This window comes from Antechinus flavipes, chromosome 2 (genome assembly GCF_016432865.1).
Source record: "Antechinus flavipes isolate AdamAnt ecotype Samford, QLD, Australia chromosome 2, AdamAnt_v2, whole genome shotgun sequence".
Taxonomy (NCBI): Eukaryota; Metazoa; Chordata; class Mammalia; order Dasyuromorphia; family Dasyuridae; genus Antechinus; species Antechinus flavipes.
In genome coordinates this window covers 376190781-376213396 of record NC_067399.1, presented here as the reverse complement: position 1 = coordinate 376213396, position 22616 = coordinate 376190781, and the positions used below count along the sequence as shown (strand labels likewise).

Sequence of the window (22616 nt, the reverse complement as noted above, 5' to 3'; positions counted from 1 at the left end):
TACTTTGGGTCTCTGGACTTCATGAAGATCAGAATGAAAATGTGTTGAAAAAAGATTAGCACTGTAAAAATGCAAGCTATAATTTACCCATCCAGAATTCAGACTTGGATAACCTCAATCCTTAGGAAAACATTCCTGAATCGAGATATGAAGGGGAAAGTCCCTTGAGCACCTAAGCTAGTTGTCATAAAGTTAAAGCATTAAATTGCAGGCTCTAGGAATCTAGAAACCTCCAAGATTTATTGGTCCAGCCTAACAATCTTTTCTATAATTCTTCTTTATTCTTGATAAGTAGTGATCTAGTAATGAGAATTCTATGACCTTCAGAGGCAGATCATTCCATTTTTTGTTGTCATTTTTCAGACTTGTCTGACTCTTTGTTACCCCATTTGGAGTTTACTTGGAAAAATAGTTTGCCATTTTCTTCTTCAGCTTATTTTACAGCTGAGGAAACTGGTGCAAACAGCGTCAAGTGATTTGCCCAGGGTTACACAGTAAGTGTCTGAGGCTGGACTTGAACTTAGGTTTTCCTGTTCCTACTCTCATGTCATTTTGGGACAGTTCTAATTATTGGATAACTTTTCTTTATATTAAGCAAATATCTGCATATTTCCAATTGTTCCTGATTTTTCCTTTGATTATCAAGCAGACTAAGTTTAAATCCTTTTTCACATGATATCCCTCCAAAAACTTGAAAAGAATATTTATTATTGGTCAACCTGCCATCTGGGGGAAGGGGGAGGAGGGGAAAAATTGGAACAAAAGGTTTGGCAATTGTCAATGCTGTAAAATTACCCATGCATATAACTTGTAAATAAAAAGCTATAATAAAAAAAATTTTAAAAAAAGAATATTCATTATAAGTCTTCTCTTTCCTAGGCTAAGGATCCCCAGTTCTTTCATCTAATTCCCATATGGCAATAGCTTTGAATCCCTTCATCCTAGAAAAGAATACACCCAAGAATATTTCTTTCTTTCTAATCAGGGTTAAATGACTTGTCCAAGGTCACATAGCAAGTAACTCTGAGGCAATATTGAATTCAGGTCCACCCTGACTTTCAGGGCCAGTACTCTAGCCACTATGCTACCTATATGCCCCATCCAAAAATGTTTTTGACAGCACTTTTTGTGGTGCAAATAATTGGAAGCATAGGGTGAAAATTAATTGAGGAATGGCTAAATCATGGTACATGAATGTTATGGAGTACCAAAGTGGAAAGAATCTTTTTAGAGTCAGAGGACTTGGGTTCAAATTCTGCCTTAGTCACTTAGTACTTATATACCTTTGGGCAAAATACTTTCTGGACTTCAGTTTGCTCATCTCATCTATAATATAAATGAGTTATACTAGATGAAGATCTATCCTAAATTATTTCTCCTGTTCTTATTGTGCCACATCAAACAACAAATATGAAAAAGTTAGAGAAATTCTGGGAGAAACATGAATTGATACAGGCCAAAGTAAAAAGAACCAGGAAAACAATTTAAACAATGATTACAATAAGGTGAAGGAGAACAACATGGAAAGACAACAGAGCTTAGATCAACATAATGATTAATCTGGACTGGCATTCAAGTATACCTCCCTTTTCTAGTCAGAGAGATGATGGAATCTTATGTGTAGAATGAAGCATATATCATCAGACATGGCCAATGTCCCACCTAGTTGTTTACTTGGACTTCATCAGTGTCTCTGGAAACTTATCTGCCTTCAAGATCACATCAATTTTGAAACTTCCTCAATGTCCCCTTCCTCTTGGGTCCTTCCCTCCCCTCTGACTGGAGACGATGGAGGATAAACATTAGAATGCTCCTCTCAAACTCTCTTCCCCCCTCCTTTTTACATGTTGTTTTTTTCCATTTAGATTGTAAGCTTCTTGAGGACAGGGACAATCTTTGGCCCTTCTTTGTATCTCTAGCAGTTAGAATATATTAACAAATACTTATTGATTGACTGACCAATGTGTTAGTTTGTTTTCTTTAACTATAGCTTTTTGTTGCAAGTAAGAGGCTAGAGGAGAGGGGTATGCACTAAAAAGTGAGAGGAGGTAAAAAAAATGCATAGTAAAATATTTAATTTTTTAAAAGCAAGGGGGAGAATGATGTTGGGAAGCAACTTGAGACACTATTCCACTATTCCATTTAATTCACATGGGAAGAGAAGACACTGTGATGGTCACAGTCTCTCCTAAATATTATCTGTGATTGCATTAGCTTTTTGGATTGCCATGTCATACTGCCAGCCACTTTATACTTGAGCATTCACTCAGCATGACTGACTTTTACTCAACACCCAATTCTAGCAAAATCAGTTATTGACTCACATGGCCACAGCAGATAAGAAACTATAAAGACTAAAGAAAGTGAGAGCTGTGAGAAAATAGAGAAAAATAACAGCCTCACATTTGTGAAGCAGAGAGGAAAAAAAAAAACTTAAAAGACAGAGAAATACATTATTTTACAGTACAACAATGGGCATTTATAATCATGACCTGAATCATCAAGAAAAAAGGTTAAATTATGTTCTGAATCCTCTAATTGGGAAGGCAGGGATAAGTGCAGTCCATTTTTAGAAAACTTTCCATCCCAAATGCTTAAATATAAAATTAAAAAACAAACAAGATTTTGCATTGGAAGAGATAAGCTGCAGTGAGATAATTCACTCCTAGACTGGGAAATGATATTAGGTTTCCAAGCTGCCCCTTCCTTTCATCTCCTTACCATTTTACATATATCATAAAAAACTGGTACCTGGGGAAATGAAAAACATTCCTGAGATGATAAAAGAAAGAGTATTTAATTGGAAATAAGGAATACTAAATTATATTTTCTGTTCTGATGCAACCTAACTTGTTTGATCCTGAATGGGTCAATTCTCCTCTTCCTTTCAGCCCTGACATTCTAGGTTCCAGAGATTTTCAGGGAAATTAATACCTTACTTACTTTACACAAGCACATACCCTATTGTGAGAAAGGATACAAACAACCTCACTGAATTGGGTCTAAGAGAGGGAGAGAGGACAGACAGAAGAACATAAACACACAGAGTGAGTGAGAAAGAGAGAGAGAGACACACACATACACACAGAGGGAGGGAGGGAGGGAGGGAGGGAGGGAGGGAGGGAGGAGAGAGAGAGAGAGAGAGAGAGAGAGAGAGAGAGAGAGAGAGAGAGAGAGAGAGAGAGAGGTTCAGAGAGAAACAGAGACACAGAGAGAAAAAGACAGAGAGACAGAAAAAGGGGAGGGAGGAGAAAGGAGGAGAAAAAAGAAGAAAGGACAGAAAAAAAAGAAGAGAAGAAGAGAGAGGCAAGACTCAAAGTTACACACAGGATGCAGCCTAAACCCATCTACAAATAGAGAGTAAACTCCCATAGGTAAAACTAAAGAAAGAACACAGCTTACAGCAATGACAGGGAGACCCTGGAGGTCTCCAGATCCTCCAGGAAAAGTGGTAGGAATCCAAGCTCCATAATGGCACATGCTGCATTCCCCAGCACCTGAGGACAGTTTCAACTGTTGCCAAGCAGCAAAATAGTTATTTAGAGATGGAAATGGCAGAGTGGAAATGCCTTATGTGCTAAGTGGTTTTCTCATCAGGAATTTAAAGAACCCACCAATGAGTCCTGAGTCAGAGCTTACTAAATGATCCCTGGGTTGTATGACCTGCTAAGCCCAGGACAATCTGGATTGATGGAAAATGGAAAACTTGATAATACGGTGTAAGGGAAAAGATATAAGATGAGGGATGGAAAGGGATAGAAAAAGAGTAAGGTGGACAAGAGTGGGTGGCAAAGAATGAATGGTTGTCTGAGATCTGTGAGGTATTAGAAGTGGGTGATGTATTTTAAAAAATGGCTTTTTATTTTTCAAAATACATGCAAAGATAGTTTTCAACATTCAGTGTTGCAAAGCCTTGTGTTCCAAATTTCCCTGGACAGCAAGTAATCCAATATTAGGTAAACATGTGCAATTCTTCTAAACATATTTTCACATTTATCATTCTGCACAAGAAAAATCAGATCAAAAGCGGAAAAAATGAGAAAGAAAAAACAAGCAAGCAAACAAAAATGTACTTCAGTCATTCTGTTAAATATAAGGTACCTTGTGTTATAGTACTTTCAAATAGCAATGGTGATGTAAAGGGGATATGTAAGGAAAGGAAAAAAACAAAAATTAGACTATAGATTTAGAATGTCAGAGTTGGGAGGAGCTTTAGAATAATAGAATGTCAGAACTGGAAGGGCCTTAGAACACTGAAATTGGGAGTAACTTTAGAGGTTAACTAAATGGGTTATTTTATTTTGTAGATGGAAAAACAAAGGTTCAGTTCTCAGGTGCACATCTGCTGACCATCTAGTATACATTTACCATGATGTTCTGGCTTGGCTCAGTAGAAAGAGGAGAGGACTGAGTTTCTGGGTGGTTTTCCTAGCTCCATTGCTAACTCACTGCTTGACCTTGGGGCAAAACATTTCTATTTTCTGGTCTGTTTCCTCATTTATAGAATAAGTTTGGTCACTACAACCCCTTCAGTTCTGACATCCATTCAGTGTTTGAATATTTATTAAATATCCTTGTTTTGTTGTCTCTGTGTTCTTAATAAGCTAATCTGAATCATCCTTTTCCTTCTCTCATACAACATGATACTTACCACAATATCTTCTCCACCAACTTTTCTCTCCTATGTAATAGGGAGTAATATGTAACTCCCTATGGCAGTATGCCCTGCCAGGGAATGCCTTCTCTGTTCCTCTTTGTCTCTCTAAATCTCATCTATTCTTCAAAGTCCATCTCAAGTTCTTCCATAGAGCTCCTTTGATGAAATACTTCCATCTACCACAATCTCTCTTCATAAGCCCATAGGGATTCAGTAGCTTGATGCTTGACACCTTCTGTACCACTGACAAGAAGCTATTCAGCCTTCTTTTGAGCATATCCAGAGACAGGGAGGTTAATTACCTGATGAAACTGCCCATTTTTATTTCCTCATGTCTCAGAGATAAAATGCAAACCTTTCACATTTAAAAGCCCTCGGCTAGGTGGTGCAAAGGATAGAGCTCTGGCTGTTGAGTTGCCCTGAGTTCAAATCTGACTTCAGATACTTACTAATTGTGTGACCCTAGGCAAATTATTTAATCATTTTTTTCCTCCCTGTTTTAAAATTTAATTTTGGAGGCAATTAGGACAATTTCCCTCAGAGGCAACTTCATTTATCTTTCCCCCTTTCCCCTCCAAAATAAAAGCCTCTATAATCTAGCTATTCCCTTCTTCACATCTCCCTCTTAGGGCTAGGGGTAATCCTTGATGGGAGGAGCTCTTTATTGAAGAAATTCTTTCTATTAATGCAGGACACTATCTTCTCTGAAACTTTTATTCTTAGAAAGTTGTCTAGAATGATCATTGAGATGCTAAGTGACTTGTCCTGGATTACACAGCTAGCCAAAACTATAAAGACAGGCCTTGCACTCAGGTTTCTGTAGCTTTGAGGTTGACTTTGTGTGCATTAATCTCTGCTCCCTCTCATATTCTTTTGACTTCCCTGTCCAAGATTATTTCATAGTGCTCCCTTTCTCACACTCACTCTGGCATAGCATCCCAACTATTCCCTGAATTTGACATTTCATCTTCCAACTCTTCCTTTCATGCCTAAGTTACAATTCCCTTTTACTCCTAGCTTAGCACTTTCTACTCAAAGCCTTTCTTGATTTCCCCAAGTTGAGAGAGTTCTCTCCTCCTCATATACCTAGTTCTTACTTATCTGTGTACATATGATATCCATACATACCAGCAGAAAAAATGGAGACTCTTTGAGGGCAGAGGACCATTTTATATATTTATTTGTATACTGGGGCCTCACACAGTCTTCATACACATTCCCTCACCCCCTGCAGAGGAGAAAGGCTCAAAAGAAGGCTTTTTCCCAACAATATTGCTAGTAGGGTCTTCCCCTCACAAACTGATTTTTTTTTTGACTAGGTAACAGAGAACATTCTTTGATTAAATTAGCCTTAATCATTAGTTGAGTATTGCCATAGTCAAACTGAGATTTATTAAAGATCTCAGCTTTCTCCCCCTGCATCCAGGGTCATCTCCAGTCCTCCTAATCTATTTCTGGCCACTGGACCCAGATGGCTCAGGAGGGGAAAGGGAGGTTGATGACCTTGCCCAGCTTTCCCTCACTTCAGTCAATTCACTTGCATGTTATGACATAGCCTTCCTGATGTCCTCGTCTTCTTAAAGAATGAAGGACAAATAACAACTATAATAGTACATAATAAATGTTTATTCAACTTCATTCCAGTCAGACAGCCTACATTTAGAGAAGTGCTGCAAATGGGGATCCCAGCCTCTGCTGGAAGGACCCCTACAACCTTCACTTTTACATAGGTTCAAAGGGACCTTAGTGTTCATCTAAGTCAAATCCTCCATTTTGCTGAGGAAAAAACTGAGGCCTGAAGATGTGCCTCCACTTAGGAATTAAGACCAGCAGGTGCTGGAATCTAATATCTTTTCAGAGAACTATCAAAGCTGATCCACGAGGGACCTAGGAATCCATGAACTCAAGAAATTATCTAACATGTGCTGCTCATTTTAGAGAAGAGGAAACTGGGGGCTCCATAACTATTTCTAGAGTTCTATTTATATAAAAGTCTTGTATCCAGCCTGAATGTAAATGACCTCAAAACAATGACTCACATGGACAGAGCCTCTTAGAGTTTACAAAGCCCTTTTGTTTTTCACAATAAACTAGGAAAGATAGTACAAATATAATTCTCACTTTGCAAAGGAGAAAGGCTCAAAACAAGGCGTTCTCCCAGCAATATTGTTAGTAGAGACACCATGGAGAAAAGAACAGGACACTAGGTTTGGATTCAGAAAAGCTTAATTTCTTATTTATTGCCCACCTATTGGTGTGACCTCAGACATTTTCTAGGTCTGAATTTCTTTATTTATGAAATGAGAAGATTTTGACTGGATGACCTTGAAGGTCCCTTCCAGGTCTCTATTCAGAAGCATCAAAATCTGGACACAAATTCAGGGTGTTCGATGTAAATCTGGCTTTCTTTCACACTAAGCCAGGTTGCCCTAATAAACCGGGCACAGCCTGACCACAGCATGGAAAATCCTACAGGAAAAAAAAAAAACCTTCATGTTGAAGATACTTCATTCACATTATGGGGGTGTAATCTCAATGAGAGATTACAAGGCATCCTGCAAAGCTTGAAAGTTCTGCCAGGAGAGGAAACAATTTTCTACCCAACGAGCTACTCAAGAAAAAAAAATTTACACGTGGGTTTTGTACTTTTTATTTGTATGTGTAGATATGGTCTTTAACCAAGAACACTTACAAAAGCATAGCTACTATTGCCATTATCAAAGTTTTTTTTTTTTTTTTTTAAAGACATTTTGTTAACTACCAGGAAGGAAAAACACAAAAGCAATTAGTGGAAGTTACTAAAAAAAAAATTACAGTAATGTGCAGTGTATAGTCAGACATGACTGAAAAAAACTGAACCATCACAAAACTTCCTACCAAATTCTCTAATGGATTCAGATGCTCAGGGCTCAAAAGGATCTCAAGAGATTATCTGATAGAATTCAAAAGGTACTAGATTTAGGGGTCAGAGGACCTACATTCAAATCCCACCAACGGGATACTGGGCAAGAGAGACAGCATAGATTAATGAAAAGGGCACTGGCATTGAAGTTAAGAGAATGTGTGTCTAAATCCCATTTCATTATTTATTAGGTATGTGACTTGGGGCAAATCAGAACCATTGTGTCTCAGTTTCTAATCTGCAAAGTGATGAGGTGTATATCTTTATAAGATCTTTAAGGTATTTTTCATAGTTAAACCTACAAACCCATAATAAGTTATACAACTAAGCTGGACCTCAGTTTCCTCAATTCAACAAGAATTTATTGTACTTCTATTATGTGTATTCAGGATACAAAAACAAAAAAGGAAAACAATTTTCCTCAAGTAAATCAGGGATTCTTAACTTGGAGTCTATGATGATGTTTCTTTTTTTTAAAATAAAGCTTTTTTATTTTCAAAATACATGCACAGATAGTTTTCAACCTTCATCCTTGCAAAATCTTATGTTCCAAATTTTTTTCTCTCTCTCTTCCCCCCACTCCTCCCCTAGAAGCAAGTAATCCAATCTATGTTCAACATTTGCAATTCTTTTATATATATTTCACAATTATTATGCTGCACAAGAAAAATCAGATCAAAAAGGAAGAAGAAAGTGAGAAAGAAAACAAAATGCAAATAAACAACAACAAAAAAGGGAAAATACTATGTTGTGTACCATATTTATTCCTCACAGTCTTTTCTCAGGGTGCAAATGGCTCTCTCCAACACAAGACCATTGGGACTGGCCTGAATCACCTCATTCTTGAAAGGAGCCATGTCCATCAGAATTGATCATATGATGTTGTGTTTTTTTAAAAATATTTTGATGACTATATTTCAAAGTAATTGGCTGTTTTTTGGTTACTGTTATTCAATCATGACTCCACTTGGGTTTTCCTACTGGAGGGGTTTGCTATTTCCTTCTTTAGCTCATTTGATAGATGAGGAAACTGAAGTAAACAGGGTTAAGTGACTTGTCCTGGTAAATGTCTGAGGCCAGATTTAAATTCAGAAAAGGATTCTAAGCCCAGTGCTCTATGTACTATGGAGCCACCAAGCTGTCCTGTATAGGCTTCACACACATAAAAATAGTTAAGACTCACTGGGATCTCTATGATCTTGTCACAGGTAAACCTTTGATTCCCCATATGAACAAGAATCTCTCCTACAGTATTCCTGACAATCAGTCACTCAACCTAAGTGAAATGGAACTCACTTTGAAGTAGTTCTAGAGAGTTGTCATGTCAAAAAATCAACATAAAATTCACCTTCTCATAACATCTATTCATTAATCCCAGACTTGAGCCTTATTTATCACCAATTCTTTCTGCCTAGGGGCCCAAACCAGTCATCTTTTAATTTCCCACCTGGCTATACTCCTTTGACTTCTCCATCATGCCCTGATATTTGGTGTCTTCTACCCCTTCCCCCTTCTGCTTTCCCCCTTTCAGTTTCTTTTCATGGGTTATCTTCCCCTATTAGATTATAAGATTGAAGTTAGGGAACATTTTTTTTTTTGTACTTATATCCTCAGTACCTAGCACAATACCTGATAAATATTAAGCATCTTCATGCTTAATACATGTTTATTGACTAAGTGATCCTTTTGGGCCAAGAAGAACATGTCTACCCTTCATTCAGTCCTTTATATAGCTGTCTGGTATTGTTAATTTATATTTCTAGGAATATGTTTTACTCCTGCTACCACACTATTAAACCCCATGAGGTCAGTGCTGATATTTCCTTATTTCTAGTTTTCTCCACAGGTGAAAGAGCAGGTCTTTAAGTACTGGTTGATTGAATCATGTCTTGTATTGCTCTTTAATTCTTTCACATATGTATATGTGACCTCTCAAATTGATGTAAGAGCTACTAGAGAATCAAGTCCTGCCTTTTCTTTCTCTCAAGTCTTCTCCATTGTTTCTTAGTCAATACTTGTGATAGAATAGCTTTAGTTTGCAAATGCTTATAAAAAAGGTCCTATGTCAACCTAAGCCACATTGTAGCAGGGTCAGCAATATTCTAAGGACTTCTGGTGAAAACTGGCTTTTTAAAAAAAGAATACTACTATCCATTGCCTACTGAATCAAGTCCAGACTCTGACTTTTCAGTCAAGTCTATCTATCAAAATTTAGGGTTTCAAGACTTAGGGAAAGAAGGATATTTTGAGAGAATTATTACCTAGCATTTTAATGTTTGCAAAATGGTTTAAAAATGTAATCTCATTTTATTCTAACAACATTGAGATGTAGGTACTATTATTTCTAAATTAGAGGAATGAAAACTGAAACAAATAGAGGGTCTTGCCCAGGATCATACAACTAAACAGTGTCTGAGGCAGGATTTGAATTCCTTTGTTTATTATTCGCTGAGCCTTTCATGCCCTCCTTGCTTATCTCAATGCATAGAACTCTTAGCTATCCTTCAAAGTCCAGCTTTTCCTGACATCCCCAATTGGAAATCATCTTACTTTCTTGATCCTCACCTAGCTTTTTGTTCCTATCTTCTTATTTACTTATGTGGTGTTTTATGTCCATTACTTGCATTAGTGCTATACTCTCTAGTAGTGGTATCTCTATTGGCACCTAGCACAGTACATCCTTCAAGACGTCTGTCATTTTGTTGCAATAGTTCTTCCTCTTTCACTGATGTTGCTTACTGCCCTTGTGAGTTTTGCATGACTTCACATGTACAAGAGTTATTGCTTACCTATTCAATGGGTGGAGGCAGAGCTGGAAGAAAAGTATTTGGAACTCAAAAATTTTAAATATGCATGTTATGAATAAATAGATTATTCTACCCCTTTGAAGATTCTTCTTGAATTCCTGTGGCCAAAAAAAAAATCATCTGGTAGTCAAAGCAGACCTTTATACTTAGCTGACTCATCATTCAAATATTTTAAAGCTCCTATCATGTGCAAAACACTGTACTCAACACTAGAGGCAATGATAAATTTATTCCTGGTCCTTAATTTAGTAAGAGCTTAAGACAAAAAACCTAGGTAGCTCTATTACACAATAGTGACATGAGAAGCAAATGTACTAGAAAAATGGCCACAAATCCATTGCTAGGTCTGAAGACCTTATGTCCTACTGGTGTAGAACCATGATAATGACCAATTAATGGCCATATATGTCTCTAAAACTCTGAAGTTTACAATGGTCCTGAAAATATTAGTCCCTGTTTTACAATGAGAAAATTGAGAATCAAAGATCAGAGTGAAACTTGTAAGAGTCACTTAAATAGGGATAGGACAGAAGGTGAATGTCATTGACAGCCTTGTACATAGTAAAGACTAAATGGATGTTCATTGAACTGAAGAAGAAACAGAACCCTTGGGATAGCCCCAACTCAATTTTAGAGAAGTTTCAGGTTCCATGTTAAGGAGAGTAACTGAGAGGAAAGCATTTCCATTAAAAAAGGAGGCTGTCTTGCTTGAAAGACAGCTGAAAATTAAAGTGCCTTCTGAAAGAGTCAGCTAAGGCCTGTTCAGCAGAGCTGGGCATCTGTCCTCAAGGAGAAAAAAAATCAATGTAAAATAGAAGAAACAGGAGAGAAGCCAATGAGAATTTGCAGGTTTAATTAAGGCCATGTAGGAAGCTCTCATATCTAAGGCCAGTGAAAACCCAGATGGACCTAATGCTTCAAGGAGTTAAAAGCACAGTTCTTCAAAAGAATCATGAAAAGGCTGGGGGTGGGGATGAGGAGAAAGAACCTTCAAAAGAAGAAGTAAATCAGACAATGAAAGATGTGAATTCAACTAGAAGAGGGAACTCATCTTCAAGACATGCCTTTCATCGACTCCAAAGGGTAAGAAGTGAGCAGCTCAGAATTGATTTAAGAGACCCCACATATACTGCCAGGCCCAAGGCAGCAGCACATTTCTTTGTGAGGAAAATTTACTTACACTGGTATCTTAGGAAAACTATTCAACAAATTAGATATTAAATGTATAATCAATTTGGGGGCAGCTAGTGGCGCAGTAGATACAGCACTGGACTTAGACTCAAAAAAACTCATCTACGTGAGTTCAAATCCAGTCCCAGACAATTACTAGCTGTCTGGGCAAGTTATTAAACCCTATTTGCCCCATCTGTAAAATGAGGAAATGACAAATCACTCTAGTATCCCTGCCAAGAAACTCCCTAAAATGGGATCACAAAGAAAGGGACATGTGGGACATGATTGAAACAACTGAACAACAACAAAAATACAACCAATCAAAAAAAATTTTTTTTCCCTTCTGTGTAACTTCGTAAGTATTGTCTCAGAACTCAGAGGACAGATGCTCAAATATTGTCAAATGGTTATTTCTAATCCTCTTTAGGTCTCACTTTCTAGTAGTATAAAACTTCCTGGCTCCCACCCCCACCTTTTTTCTTTTTAGACTTTAGACTTCTCCACATACTCTGAAATCCAGTGATACTCCTCACACAAGAAGCACCATCTCTATATTCTAGACATTTTCCCTGACTGTCTCTCTATGCCTGAAATGCTCTCCTTAGCTTCCTTCAAGTCCCAGCTAAAGCTCCGTCTTCCACAAGAAACCTTTTCTAATCCTCTTAATGCTTGCATTTTCTTTCTGTTGATTATCTCTAATTTATGCTGTATATATTTTGTATGTACATAGCTGTTTGCATGCTGTCTTTCCTGTTCCGCCTCTCCCCATTAGACAAAATTTATTAAAAGCAGACTGTCTTTTGCTTTTCTTTGTATCCCTAGAATTCAGCCCAATACCTGGCACATAGTGGGTGCTTCATAAGTGCTTATTGACTGACTGAAGGGAATGAATTTGAAGTCTCTGAGGTTCCTTCCAGCTATAGATCTCTTATCTTCCATAAGGCAGGGAATATACAAAATTATCTCTTGAATTTCTTTTTAATTCAAAGAGACTTTAAATATTATCAAGTCTAACACCATCATTTTTACAGGTGAGGAATCTAAAGGCCAGGAATTTTAATAGCAAGGATAACTAACATTTATATGGCATTTGCTCTGTACTATTCATGATACTAAGTACTTTGCAATTATAATCTCATTTTATCCTAACAATCTTTAAGACAGGTACTTTAAAGTAAAATATTATTATCTCTATTTCACAGTTGAGGAAACTGAAGTAAGAGTAAAGTGGCCTAAAGTTGAATTTGAATTCAGGTGCTTTTATCTACTTTGACACTCAGCTACCCTGATTCATATATGTAAATGAAAAAACTGAGACTCTAATACAAATTTACTGATTCAAATTGAGTGCATAGTGATTCTTTATGACTCCTTGATTCTATACTACATACCTGGCCCTCTCAGTCCTTGATGAGATAAAGACATTACAGCACCCAGTTTTTACTCTTAATTAGCTTGGGGAGTGGGGTGAAAAATAAGAATAATGCATGTGAAATAATTAGAGAACAATTAAAGTATTTAAGTATATTTTATTGATTCAGATAGCAAGCTAAGTTAACAGAAACAAATGAATAAACTGGGTTTGTATGGTGAGCTAAGTTGGGGCCTGAAAGATATGGAGGAGATTTGGAAAGACATTGGGGAAAGGGGAAAGGAATAGCTGTACGAGTAGGGAGAAGGTGAATTCTAGACAGGGAAATAATAGATTACATTTATATAGGACTAAGGTTTACAAAACATTTTGGTTGGTTGGTTGTTGTCCTTTTTTCTCAAAGAAGACCAAAATGACATCACTATGTTAAGAGTCAAATTATAATTGTGCGTGCGTGTGTGTGTGTGTGTGTGTGTGTGTGTGTGTGTGTGTGACTATGATTGATCAGACCAAATCAAGCTCAGAATGCTCTGCTACAGGTCATGTAAACATTTGGGGAAGCTTCTCTAATTTTACGCAACTCAAATTGAACTTCTGAGGTAATTTGATTCTGTTTTGCTCATAGAGCACAGCATCTTCTCTGATGAGAGCACATCATGTTGAAAGGTCCTATGCTAGTGTCTTCTATGTCATAAAATGATACCTTGAGTGTGTCTCTGTATCACTTTTTCTGACAATCATGTAAGCCCTTGCCCTGTGTGAGTTCTCCATGATTTTTTTTTTTTTTTGGCAAGTATACATTTGGCATTTGAACGTGACCAGCCCAATGGAATTGTGCTCTCTGCAGTAGAGCTTTAAGGTTTACAAAACATTTTACTTGTGAGGTAAGTGCTATCATTATTCCCATTTTATAGATAAGGAAATTGATGGAAAAGGAGAGTGACATTTATCCAAGATCACACAGCTGTGTAAGAACTGACTCAGGGTTCAACCCTCTATTCACTTAGCTTCCTCAGTATCATCAAGGGCAGAACACAATGGTGAAACTAAGCTGTATAAATGGGAAGGTGAGTGCTGGGAGACAGATGATACATGCAGGGTAGCACATAATCAAGAATAAATGGGATTCAGGCAGATCAAGGTTCAAAGACTACAAAGTCACTGAAAATCTCTCAGTTTCCTCATCTCTAAAATTCAGGGGATTGGACTCAATGACCTCAAATTTACCTTCTAATTTTAATGCCATGATCTCATGATAATAACATCCGTATACAATGCTTTAAAGTTTGCAAAGCATTTTATTTATATTTTTCTTTTCTTTGAGCCTCACCCACAATCTTGTGAGGTAGATACTTTATATCTCCATTACATACTAAGATTCCTGGAGGGGAATGATCTCCCTTCAGTAAAATAGGTAAGTACACTTCCAAAGCAGAATTTATACCCAGGTCTCTCTGACTCCAGGTCACACACTACCATGTCCATTTACCTTCCTAGGACTTAGAAGGCAGATAAATTATAAAGGGCTTTGAAAACCAGAGTGTATAGGAGGAAAGTATTACAGAAAGATACAATGACCAGGAGCTAGTCATTGGATTGGAGATGGTCATCCAAGGAGACTAGGATTCTGGCTTTTTCAGAAGCTGCCTTTATGACTTTTAACAAGTCATTTGTCCTGTTGGGGTCCTCAGTTTCTTCACTGGACAAATGAAGATTTTGAACTAATTTATCCCCAAGGTCCTTTTCAGCTCCATAATTCAATGTAATAAGAGTTTCCACCAGTTCTAACATTTTTATAGATTGACAATTGAGGCAACCTTGGAGAACAAACTAGTATAATCCACCAATGACATCATTAAAGATATAATTTGTCCTTCATTTTCAAAGGGGACCAAATAGTATCAGGAGACTAATATGCTGCAAGTGACTTCAATTAAAGTGAGGCAGAGGTACACAAGACATAGGTCAGGATGCAGTGAGAGACCTTGGTCTTTTTAAATTAAGGTTTTTCTCAGGTCTTATTTTGTTTGAGGCAAAATCCATTCAGTAATTAAAACGCTAGTTAAGAATTGAGGCAAAATATGGTCCTATTTTGCCTTCACAAAAGAATTGGTCTGGGAGGAGGAAACCCTCAGAGTTTCTGTCCAGAACAGGGGGGTTAAGAGACTACTCAATTATCCAGCTAGTAAGTGTTTGAGTCAGGATTAGAACCAGCCTCTTTCTAAATCCATTGCCCTATCTATTAATTATACCACGGTGCCTCTCATTATTAGTTTATGAATGTGTCTTTGTACTAGCAGGTGAACCAGGCACTAGATAAGGCTGTGGTTTGGAATAAGTAGCAGAAGTCTTTGGCTGAATCTCAGAGAATTCAGTAGAAAACTGACAAAAGGGGTAAACCCTTGGTGATTGGGAAGGAGAGATTAAAGGGAATGAAAGGATTGATTTGGGGAGGATTAATGGCACTGACACAGCTCACAGCCTGACTAAGAAATAAGCAAATAGATATAGGGATATCTACAAATATTTGAAAGTTGTAAGAGTTATTTAAGCAGACATAGAGTGCAAGAGAGAATTGGGGCTAAAGATAAATTCAGGAAGGAAAAAGTTGGAGGATCATAATTCAACTTTCATGTAGGCATCTACCCATGATATATCTAGTTGACCTTGTTGGATGCAAAAGGATTAGTGGTCACATAAATTTATGGAAGTATTTACCTATGAACCATGAATATCAAAATTTCTTTTCCTCACCCTATCATGCTCAGAGCATTAGAAGTGAAACTACATAGCCAGTGGAAAGAGAATTGGATTTTGGGGCTGGCAGCATTGGTAACCACAGCTGATTGAATGCTGGGTCTAGAGTGAGGGAGATCCAAATTCAAATTTGGCCCCAGATCCTGGCTTGCTATATGATACTGGGCAAGTTATTTAACCTTTATTTTTCTCAGTTTTCTCAATTGTAAAATGGAAATAATAACAGTACCTACCTCCCAGGGTTGTTGTGAGGATCAAATAAGTGAGATAATATTTGTTAAAAGCAGTATAGTGACTGTCACATAGTGGGCTGTGTATGTGCGCACATGTGTGCATTGTGTGTGCACGTGCACGCACACATACTTATTCTCTCCCTATAGTGGAAAAAGTTCTGAATTTTTTATTTGACTCTCAGCTCTGCTACTTAGGGCTCTATGATCTTGAGAAAGTCACTTTGGGTCTCAGTTTCCAAATCTGTAAAATGAGTAGGTTGGATGAGATAACCTAGAAGGTCTCTTCAAGAAATTAATTGAGGACACTAAATTCCTTTATTCCCTTGATTAGATTATACATCCCTAGTCCAAAGCTACTTTGATCACAACTTGCCCCTACAGCCTCATAATAGGGCCTGAGTTCTTGCTCCTTAAGCATTTTTCTAATCTCCAGTTTCCTCAAAATGGCTTAAGTTCTCTGGGAGAGGGAAACCAACAAGGTTTTGTGTGTGTGTGTGTGTGTGTGTGGAATCCTCTTTGTATCAAAATTTCTAAATAAGTGTATGGGCTTTGCTTCAAAACCTTTCAAGGTCTTAGTTCCAAATACCCATTATGCCTTACAACTACTTGTTGGCCAAGTCAACTCCTCAAGGAGTATTACAGAAATGCCACAGCTGGATCTCTGAGCTGATCTCCTGGAGTCTTTTGGCTGTCTGGGGCACCTCTGGACAATTAGATCAAGGTTATGTTCAGAGAATCTAGAAATCCAATAGCTCCATGAGAAATTCTACACATGCCATATCTCCAAACCTTTTAGCCTTGATTCAATGAATAATTTTCCATATAATAAATTGCAACTCCTATGTCAGCAATATTTTGAGGTTAATAAGTTGCTTTCCTCACAGTTCTTTAAGTACAAGGATTATTTTTCTCCATTTTATAAATGAGGTAACAGAACTGCAGAAAGTTGAATAGTTCATAGTTGAAATAAGTGCCCAAGTTAAACAGCTAACATTTATATATGCCACGTGCCAGGCAATGTGCTATAAGTGCTTTATTATGACATTTGACCCTTACAAATTATGGTATTTGACCTTAAACTCTAGGAAGTAGGTGCTATTATTATTCCCATTTTACAATTGCAGAAACTAAGGCAATACTCACAAGTGAGACAGAGGTGAAGTGTCCTTTCCAGGTTCATAAAGCTAATAAGTGTCTGAGATCAAATTTAAACTCTATCCCCTGCTCCACTTAGCAGCCCCTAGTAAGAGTTAAAGACAAGACTTCAATCAAGCTCTTCTGATTTCAAGTCTAGTTTTCTTGTTTCTGCATTGTGCTATCTCTAATCACCTTTAGAAGCAACTGAAGAGTGGGGAGAAAAGACCATAGCAAGAGGTCTTGCATAATAAGGTCATCTTGAGACCAAGAAGACACATCCTCACTCCTGTTGGCACAATGGAATTTTTAACAATTGATAGTTGAGAGATTTTCATTCTAAAAACAACTCTTCTCACAATGCCTGGCACATATCAAGTATTTATTAAATCTTTCATCTCAGATTGTTTACCTAAAAAATGAGGAAATTGAACCAAATGATTGTTATGTAAAGGAATATTGTCCCAGAAATACTGTGGGGTCATGTAAAATTTGCACACCAGGAAACAATAGCTCTTCTCTCAACCCCAATGCTTTCCTGGGGATGTCTCATATCAATGCCGAGTGTGATCATGCCAAAATGATCATGAAGCCTTCTCAGAACAAACAAGTTGAAAGCTATGTCTTTCTTCTCAAATTGCCCACAGCCTTTTGCCTGAATCTTTCTTATGTACTTTATTCTCCCTTTTCTATGTACGACTTTAGATACACTTCTACAAAGCAGTGGAAATATTACAGTTGAGAGTTGGGCAACTTGAATTCAAGTACAAAGTATTGTATTTCCAGGACACATGACCTTGGACAATCTTTCTGAATGTATTCATCCATAAATGAAGAGATTTTTACTAGGTCTCCGAGATTCCTTCCAGTTCCCATCTTCTGTCATCTTGTAAGTACAAGGCCCTTGCCAGCTTTGACATTCTATGGCCTGTGTTTAAACTATTTTAGTATCTATCCCTTGTACAGAACATACTAAGCATAAACCAAATACTTGATAAATAGTAGTTGAATGAATATATATTCTTGACGCTGATCAAGGAAGACCACATTGAGACCCTAAACAGCTCCCGCTCCTTACAATCTTCAAGCACTTACTCCAGAAGGCTTCTATCTGAGCAAATGAGTAGATGTGGTGAGGAGAAAAGGGGAACCACGAATATTTAAATCAGCCTGATCCTAGGACTAGAAAATACGCAAAGTATACATAGTAGATAGTTGAAAGCTATACTTCATATGCTGGGCTTAACCAGGAGGACTCTGAATGGGCGCCTAATCTTTAGAATTGATATTTTCTTAGCCACTTCCCACATCCTAAGAGCTTTACAATCGCCACAGAATTAAGTTCGATAGAACAATTTAAGTAGAACAGTTATTGAGTATCTACTACGGGAAAAACAGAGGGGATAGAAAAATGGGGAAAAGACACAATCCTTCTCGCAAGCTTACACACTACTGATGTGTGTGGAGGAGATGTAGGTATACTTGAAATGAAAGGGGCAAAGGACAAATACATTTAAAGTTATTTAAGAAAACTTTAGGAGGGAAAATCACTTTCAATCGGGATTGTTGGGCAGTAGGAATCAAGGAGGCTTCAAGGGGGAGACAACACCTAAATTAAGTCTTGATGGAAGAGAAAGATTTGAATGAGGCAGCTGAGGAGAGTGCATTCCTGGGACAGAAGGGAATAGGGCAGGGCTAGCTGTCTGAAATCAAGGAGTCAGAAACGGCAGAATGAGATGGGAAAAGCTCTGGATGGAGTGCTCAGTGAATGGAGGGGAAGCTCATACTAGAGCATCAGACCACATAAACTCAGACGCCCATCAAAACAGCAACAACTTTGCTTTATGCAAACCTGAGCTGGCAGATCCAACCAGCTATGACAGGATTTGATAAAACCAGAGAGGAGCCAGAAGGCTTCTAAGAGCTCCTAGGCAGAGAGTAATCCCGCGCGGGCGATCCGCTGCTCCAGTCCGGCCGAAATGACTCCCACCCCTCTCCAGTTCCAGAATGTCCGGAAATCTTAGGGCCTCAAGCAACTACTGGATCTTTTAGGTCTCATAAAACGACCTCTGGAGAGCCAGAAGCTGGGGAGGGACGTTTGGTTTCATATCCGCCACCACGGGTGTGTAGACCCGCCCAAAGGAGTGTGCAAAAGCCATACTCTGTAATAGCACCAGGGAAATTGGCTATTGTCTTTTGAGACCCCGGAGGTTCTCTGTCTCTCTCTCTCTCTTCAACCCTCCATGGGCATTGGCCCGCGTCCCCGGATAAATGCACTGTCCCCTTCCCCCTCCCCAGTCCTTGCTGTCTGCCCACCACAGGCGCCCAGGAACATAGTATTTTGTCAAATAAATCTGGAATGACAAGAAGGCTGTGCAGCTTACCTGATTTTCTCCATGTCTGCGGCAGAGGCCTAGGAGGGAGAAACCAAACAAGAGCTTCAAGAGGAGGAAGGCTAGGGCTCAGCCCACGGCGCGCTGCATGGGCTCATCCCGGGCGCTGGGCTCCCGAGCAGGTGTGCCCGGCGCGCTGGGGAAGCCCGGCGGCTTAGCGGCCGCATCCCGAGAAGCAGCCGCCGCCCCGCGCACGGCTCTGAAGCCGGGGGAAGCCGGGGAGGGAGACTGGGAAGGAGGAGGAGGCTGCAGGCACTTACTTGCTCGCTTAGCTCGCCCTCCCGCCCGCCTCCCCTCCAGAGCCCCGCGCTGCCGAATGACTCAGTGGGAGCGCCCAGGAGGGCCCGGCCAAAGCAAGTAACAGGTGACCGCGCTGATTGGCTCCCAGACAAAAAGTTGAAAGGCTTGGGACGCCCTGGACCGGGAGACCTGCCCGCTGCCCCTAGCCCGAACTCCCACGTGCCAGGTGGAGGAAGGTTACTGAATTCTAAAGGGAATTGGAGGCTTAGTTCGCCATGGGGGGAGGGGGGCAATTTCGAGGCAAGGGTGTGACTAATGAGACAGTCACATAACAGAGGCAAGGCGCATACAGCGGCACAGAGAGCGGCACACACGGACACACGCGCGCGCTCGCGCGCGCATACATACATACATACATACATACACACACGCAACACCCAGAGACCCACCAAGAAGACCCACAACTGCACAGAGGTGGAAGGAGGCGCACAGAGAGACAGAGACACACTGGGTGAGACAGAGATATGACAGATAGAAAAGGAGATGGGCACCCGAAGACAAAGAAAGAAAGAAAAAGTGATTGAGACACATACATAGAAAGACAGAGACACCCACAGAGCAAGAGACAGGGATACACACGGAGGTACATTGAAAAAGCAAAAGGCAGAGGCGTAAGGAACAGCAAAAACCCCAAAATAGAGAGGGATGTCCAGGGTTTAGGTTAAAAGCACCCACAGAGGCTCTGGGCTGCAATCTGCTTCTTTGAGTGTTCCTCAGTCCTCTCTCCAGACCTCGCCCCAAAGGCGGCCAGCCTCTGTTTAACGTTTAACCCCTTCCCTACCATCCGTGCGCTCTAACAGGCCCCGAAATGGGAGTGGAGGCTCCGGGTTGTAGCCAACTGAGAAGCTGCGCCCCATTAACCCTTTAGCAGCCGCTCTTTCCCAGCTCTAGGGAGTTCTGCTAATCAGGGTGGGGAGTGGGTAGGGTTGGGTGTGTGGTTGTTAACTCTTCAGAAATTATCTTCCTGGGTAAGGGGCCATTGCTCTAAGGGCTCAGAGTCTGTTCCTCAGTCTTCTCCCACTCCTGCCTCCTTCCTTCCCTACCTTCCCAGATCACTCTCAGTCACTGCATAAAGGGCAATTTGGACCTTATTTTTTCACAGATTTTAACACCAGAAAGGAGGCTTAAAATCAGAACCATATCCATAAATTATTAGAAGTGGAAGTGACCTTAACTGTTTATTTTTTGTCTTTTCATCATCCATGCAAAAACATGTAAATCTAACACACAGGAACTGGACCTTTAATTTCTGTGGTAAAGGGAACCACAGGAGGAGGAAATCACCTCTATCAAAGCAGATAGACACTTTCTCTGCTACTTCCAGAGTTACACAGGCAGTATGTGTCATGAGTTGAATTTGAACCCAGGTTTTCTGGGTTCTCTACCATAACACATGGTAGAAATTTAATAAATTATTGGATTGATTGATCTCAGCTTCCTCACTTTATGGATAGGGAAACTGGTACCCAAATGGGAAAGGGGAAAGGACTTGCTTCAGCAACTCAGTTGGCACAGCCAGAATTCTAATCACCTGGCTTCTAGTGCAATGCTATTTCAACAGTGCCAAGATCTCTCACTTGAATCACAGAATGTTATTACTTAATGACGAGATCTAATATTTTTTCCTACCCCAGAAAGTTTTCTCTCCTCAACCATTTATAGGATGTAGAGACTGAGGCCCAGAGAGAGAAGTAACTTAACTCAAAATATAGAATAAGTAAATCATTAAATTGAGACATAAGAATCATTTAGATTTTAAGGAGCATTGAAATCCCATCTAGTGAGCAGTAGGGAAGTATTTTAAATGGAATTTCAGGGTGTGGCCTTCCCCATAACTGTATATAATTTGCCAATATATTTATTGGTTACTACACCATTCCTGTTTTTTTTTAATATTCCTTGATGTCCCACTTTTTCACTTCACAGGGGACAGAGACTTAAAGGTTTCCATTCTGAGAGGATGAGGCTCAATCCTATCCAAAGCCCAGCAGCAGAAGTCAGCAGTCTTAACAGAGTTTTATCTTTCTTCTTAGAGAGTAAGCTCCTCAAAGCCTATTTGTCCATCTGCTTAATCATATCCTTTAGGATCAAGTCCAGTGTTCTGTATATTGTGGAAACTTATGTCTACCCAGTGAAAAGATCAGGAAGGATAAAATCAGTATAATATCAGAGGAGGCAAAAGAAGGAACATTGGCATGGGAGTCAGGAAGGTTGGGTTCAAGTATCAACCTAGCTACTAATTTTTTGTGACCTTTGGCAAATCACTTAAATTTCACCACTTCCGAGATAGAAATAATCATCCCTGTTCCACCAGAACAATTATGAGGATCAAATAAAATGATAAAATGTAAAGACCCCTAGACTGGGAGTCAGGAGACCCAAACAGTTTCAGTCTTAGCTCTACCACTTAATGGATAAGAGTCCACAGTCCCTCTCAAGGTCTCAGTTTGTACATCGGTGAAATGGGAAGCATAATCCTCAAAGGTTATTGTGAGGATTACTTGAAAAGAAGTGGATTCTTTCAGGTTTGCAACTCTGCTGTTTTTCTCCTATTTATCTCTAGAAGCACTGGAAAACAGTAGGCATTTAAGTGTTTCCTGAATTGAATAGGATACAATGTAGGTAAAAGCCTTCTTCCAGGCAACATATGAGTATTAGGTGTGCTATTACTGAATTATTCTGTTAGGAATTTTACATTCAGAAAAGAACCTTGGAATATTTGTTCATTCCACAATTCTTTCCTTTAATTTCAACTACTCACTAAGCAGATGGGAATGGGACTGGGGTGGGAAGAGAAGTTAAATTAAACAATAATAGAAACTAACATTTCTATAGAATAATAGGATCTTGGATCTGAAAAGGACCTTAAAGATCCTATTTTCCAACCC

The 22616-nt window shown here is 39.2% G+C and overlaps 1 protein-coding gene across 7 annotated transcripts in view; it reads right to left on the bottom strand.

The window, feature by feature from the left end:
* BEGAIN (brain enriched guanylate kinase associated) overlaps positions 1-22616 on the bottom strand; it is a 269374-nt gene that overhangs the window by 170380 nt on the left and 76378 nt on the right. For 2 of the 7 annotated variants that reach the window (XM_051978366.1, XM_051978364.1), the window contains exon 2: positions 19420-19448. The exons of 2 other annotated variants lie outside the window; for them this stretch is intronic. In XM_051978366.1, coding sequence (XP_051834326.1) covers positions 19420-19448 — 29 coding nt within the window. Of the gene's footprint in view, positions 1-19419; positions 19532-20403; positions 20493-22616 lie in introns of those variants that run through there. 3 more of the 7 variants (XM_051978369.1, XM_051978368.1, XM_051978367.1) reach the window with 3 other exon arrangements.